General features: G+C 37.0%; 1 protein-coding gene across 4 annotated transcripts in view; it reads right to left on the bottom strand.

Moving 5' to 3' along the window:
- Window positions 1–2799: 2799 nt before the first annotated feature.
- The window catches only part of CD274 (CD274 molecule), a 15229-nt gene continuing 12954 nt past the window's right edge, over window positions 2800–5074 (bottom strand). For all 4 annotated transcript variants that reach the window (XM_005861330.2, XM_014535683.1, XM_014535681.1 and 1 more), the window contains exon 7: window positions 2800–4209. In XM_005861330.2, the coding sequence (XP_005861392.1) occupies window positions 4187–4209 (23 nt within the window). In that variant the 3' untranslated portion in view covers window positions 2800–4186. The remainder of the gene's footprint in view (window positions 4210–5074) is intronic.

Here is a 5074-nt window from a genome sequence, read left to right as displayed (position 1 = left end):
TTCACAATAATTAAGAAACTAAGAAGTTTATATTTCAGCCAAGATTTGGCTATTTACTGTCCATTCAAAATTAATGTCATAGTCTTATACACAATACTTTTAAATGACCTTTTTACATTTTTTGTTGAGGGAAAAGATGTAAGTAAATAAGCAGCAGGAATTTCAATCAAAATTTTTTTAAAGCTTCCCCATAGTATCACTGTAATTATGCACTTATTTATTTTTGCCTATTTAACGCTCCACTTTTCCTTAACTTTGCTGATTTGGCAGTCATCCAGGCAAATGTGGTTTCCTTGTTTGGAACACCTCTTTGCTGGTTCATGGCATTAAATGAGATAATATATGTAACTCTTAGTGCCTGGCATAGACTATATGCTCAATGAATGGTAATTATCATGATTATTAATTATAGCACCCAACTACTAACAATTGCTTCAGTTTGGGCAAACTTTAACTTTTCTTAAAATAAAAATAATTCTGGAAATATTTAAATTATAACAAGGAGCCTGGCCAGTGTGCCTCAGTGGTTGAGTGGCAACCCATGAACCAGATGATCACGGTTTGATTCTCAGTCAGTGCACATGCATGGGTTACAGGCTCAATTGCCAGTAGGGGGTGTGCAGGAGGCAGCCTATCAATGATTCTCACATCAATGTTTCACTCACACATTGATATTTCTCTCTCTCCCTTTCCCTTCCTTATTGAAATCAATAAAAATATGTATTTTTTAAAAATGGATGGTAGAATGATATGAAAACATTTAGCAGCGAGAGAGAGAGAGAGAGAGAGAGAGAGAGAGAGATTTTTTTTAAAACACCTTATAGAATCTGGCATATATTCTTAGAAATCATCATCACCTTTTGAGTGTCTGATTCAGAGAAATGACCAAAAGTCTCTGTAAAGTGAACTTGGTGACTAATTAAGCTAGATGACAGCATTAAAAGTTCTATACTTCCTTGAATGACAAGTGTTGTCATTTGTTCTAAAACCATAAATCTCCCTATGGTAGCACTCTGTACCAGGCCTCAATTCTAACCTTGGCTTTGCTCTAGGTTTCTCACTTCCTATTCAGAACCTGAAGATTGAACTACATCCAGCTTCATGTGTGTTGGCTTACATATCCATGTTTACTGATCTGAGAAGAGTACTCGCATAAAGGAAAGCCCCTTTGTTTCCCTGTAGTTCTCTTTACCACTCCATCTCTTCCACTTTCCCTCCCTCAACTCTTCAATTCGGATGGCACAATTCTGACAATTTTTTTTGTATTCTCCTAAAAGAAGCTATTGAGTTACAGAGAATAAAAATTTTCAAAATATGCTTTTAAAAATAATTCTTTTGATATTTTTCATTATGCAGGACTTAAGAGCATGCTGTGTAGACATAGAAGCTATGAAAAAAAAGAACGAGGAAGATGGCTGAAGATCTTTCAAGTAACTGACTCCACTGGGATGCTAAATTAGGAGTGGTTTTTATAAGACAAGAAAAATGGTCATGCTGGTGTACTGGAACCACAATAAATAAGAATGTTTTATTAAATTAATGCAGGTGTATACAGTGATTATCAAATGCAGAATTATATATCATTTCTGCCTATGTCATTTACAACAAAACACAAGACAAAGGGCTAAAGTGCTTTATAAATCTAACACCATGGAGGCTTTAAGAATTAGAAATGGAGTGAATAAACTGGATCCTTGCTTGTACATCACACAAACAAGGAATATTATACAAATGAACATGTGCAAAAAGATAAGAGAAGACATTTTGTTGGAGATCCTGTTTCTTCAGCTTTGACATGTGGAAAAGCAAAGAAGGTTTTCCTTGTCATCAATCCAGGTAAATGGCTAAAAGGGAAGGAATACTCTGGGAGCTTCTGAGAAGGCATCTGAATCTCATCACCTTTGGAAAGCAAGATCTTAAAGAGGCCTCTGTAGTGATGAAAACTGGCAGGACTCAAGGGTTTAAGCATAACTCATGGGTCTTTATTGGCACACATGAGGGTCTAGGGTAAAGGTACTCTACTGGAATTTCCAAAAAGAACATGTAATTTTTCAAGTACAATATCAAAGTCAAGTTTATACTCAGGAGAAAACAAACAAAATAACAAGTTGCAGACATGATTCTGTCACACAGAATTAGAAATAAAGTCATCCTTTAGGACTAAATTGACCCAGTTAGAGAGCCCATGGGTTCCATTTTGAGAAAGACAAAATAAACCAAGTCCCTCCTCAGTCATAAAGCAAGTACTCAATGAATTGCTGGTTGTCTAAATGTAGACGTAGTACATATTTAGCATGTACTAAGTCTTATGAAAGACACTAAGAGGCTATAGAAAAGGTGCTCTAGAAACTAACAAGACAACGGTGCCTGACCTCTGGGAACTTCATATTTGTCCCACTGCTACATATAAAATAATATATTAAATAAAAATAGCAAAGTGTACAGCAGGCATGTAATGTGTTACCACACACGTGAAAAACAGGAAGAAAGAAAAATATATGCTATATAGTAGGTGCTCGGGTTACGTCAGAGATCCATTCCTATGGCGCAACGTAAGGAGATTTTCGCCATAAGTCAAACCCACCTACATAAGCACCTATATCACTACATGGAGCACATACACAGCAGTAATGAAGTGAAACAGTAAAAAAAAAAAATGTAAAAGAAAGGTAACAATTCCTGACCTTTACTTGTGGTAAATAAATAATAAAACACATAAAGCATATATGTACATACATCGAAATGATGGAACTTTTTTTTTAATAAATAAATGGGAGATGGCGACATAACCACAAAACGACGTACATCAAGTCTGATGTAACCCGAGGACTGTCTGTATATATATATTTCCACAAACATTCATAGAATATCTTCAGAAGCATAATAAACAAAAGGCAAGAGTGGTTGCTTCTAGAAAGGCAACCTGGATGATACAAGGATGGCGTAGAGAGTTTTTAATGTCTCCTAGTTGACTTTCTGAATTTTGAATCATGGAAAAGTCTAAATTCAAAATTCAACTGCATTTAAATAAAAAAGAACTGTTAAATAATACCAGACACTATATAAATAATCATCAGGTTGCATGACAAAGGCAAATAAATAAGGGGTAAATATAATGATAGGAAAGGAATTCAAAAGTTATTTTCTATAGTTTTTAAAAATTTGACATCTTAAAAACATAAAAATTATTGATATTGTCTCACAAACTAAAATTGCTTTGATTATTAAAGTATTTTCAGTTGTCCAGGAACACACTGACTGGCCACCAACAGTACCCCCTCCTTTTGGCAGCATATCTAGACTTTCTCCCTCTCACTATCATTCTCCTCCAACACCTTATGCTATGTCACTGCAGGAAGTGTAATAATACATTTTCCTACCGGTCTCCCCATTATGCTATGAGCTCCTTTAGGAGCAGTACTTTATTTTGCTCACATCTGTAGACTCATTGTCTGGCACAGTGATTGGCATGCAAGGGCATTTCATAAATGTTTGCTGAATGAATAAATTAGCAGCTGTAAATTATATTCTAAAAGGACAGTGGATGACAGTCCGGGAAATCTGAAGTCTGCTACTTACCACTCCATCATCCTATACAAACCAATGGTTTGTTTGTGTGCTTCCTACATATCAATAATTATAGAGGATTCAAAGCACCTGACAAATACTATACATTTTTCTGGACACATACAAGTGATTAAGCAGGAAGTTTAGTTTGGTGACAATATATCTTCCAAAAGAGATCATTCACAACCACACTCACACGACAAGATCCCACAAACTCAAAATAAATAGAAATCACTCATATTTAAATACTGTTACAACACCAGCACTCTCAATCATGCAGAAGACAAATCAAGACACTGATTGAAGGCACTTCTGTAGGAACTGACCAATAAATCAGGGAGCGATGGACAATTTGCGTGGAGGCTCATCATTCAGAAGTTTCCTTTCTCCCTTCCATAGGCACTGATGAGTCTTCCAGTCATTTTGAAGTATCAAGGTTTCCTTCGTTCTTTGTTCTCCTCTTCTTTTCCAGCTTCCATTTTCAGTGCTTGAGCCTTTTGAGTCCTACATGGCCTGCAGCCTGCCGGCCTATTGCACACCTCTGGTCATGCTCAGCCCTGACAAACGCAAACCACAGGCTGAGAATCCCTGCTTTAAGACCAGAAGTTTCAATGTTGGATTACGTCTCCTCAAACTGTGCAGCTGGAGAGCAATAATGAGAAATATTTTATATTCGCTAGATGCTATAATACATTTGCAAGAAGATAAAGAAGCAGAGTATATTTTTGCTCAAATACCTTTACTTGATAAAGGGTGACCAACCATCCCAGTTTGTCCCAGACTGTCCTGATTTTAAAACTGAGAGTCCCCTGACCCGAGAAACCTTTAGTCTTGAGAAAACTGGGATGGTTGGTCACCCTAGGATGACCCAAACAACATTCACTAGTTAGCTTTACACACAAAGGAAACCACATAATAAAACCTGCCTGAGCTTGTCCAATCTGATTAGATTACTTTAAAGTTGGGCTTTTTGTGAAGTCTGGTTTCTAAATATATTAAAGCAAATTGAAAACATTATTTCTCTTAGTTCAGTTGGGCGAGATTTTTCTGACCTTTTATAAATATAGACATTTGTGGCAAAATGGAATCAAGCAGATAGGCTAAGAGTAAGGTTCTATGGTCAAGCTAATGGGCCTCAAAGCCTGATTTTTGTCATTTATCAGCTGTATGTTTTGGTGCAATTTACATGATCTTCTTGGCCCTGTATTCTCTAATATAAAGTGGAGATAATCCTGGTATTTATCTCCTTCATTTGAGGGGTTGGAGGGAATTAAAGGAGGTACTAACACAGTTCCTGACATACAACTTCTATTGATCAATCTATCTACATAAGTCAACTTGGTCCTCCTGCAGGGAGAAGTTACGATGCAAAGCAATAGAGACCCAGCAGAGAGAAACTGCCTCTTCCCCTACAAACCCCCAACACACACACAGAGCTGCTCACCATTCTTTACTCTCCAGGCCATCCCTAAACCTTCTCAGACTGCGGGGGCGGGGGGCGGGGGTG

This window comes from Myotis brandtii, unplaced genomic scaffold, assembly GCF_000412655.1.
Source record: "Myotis brandtii unplaced genomic scaffold, ASM41265v1 scaffold149, whole genome shotgun sequence".
NCBI lineage: Eukaryota > Metazoa > Chordata > Mammalia > Chiroptera > Vespertilionidae > Myotis > Myotis brandtii.
Note: the sequence above shows the minus strand (reverse complement) of the source record. Positions and strands in the feature narration are given on the sequence as shown.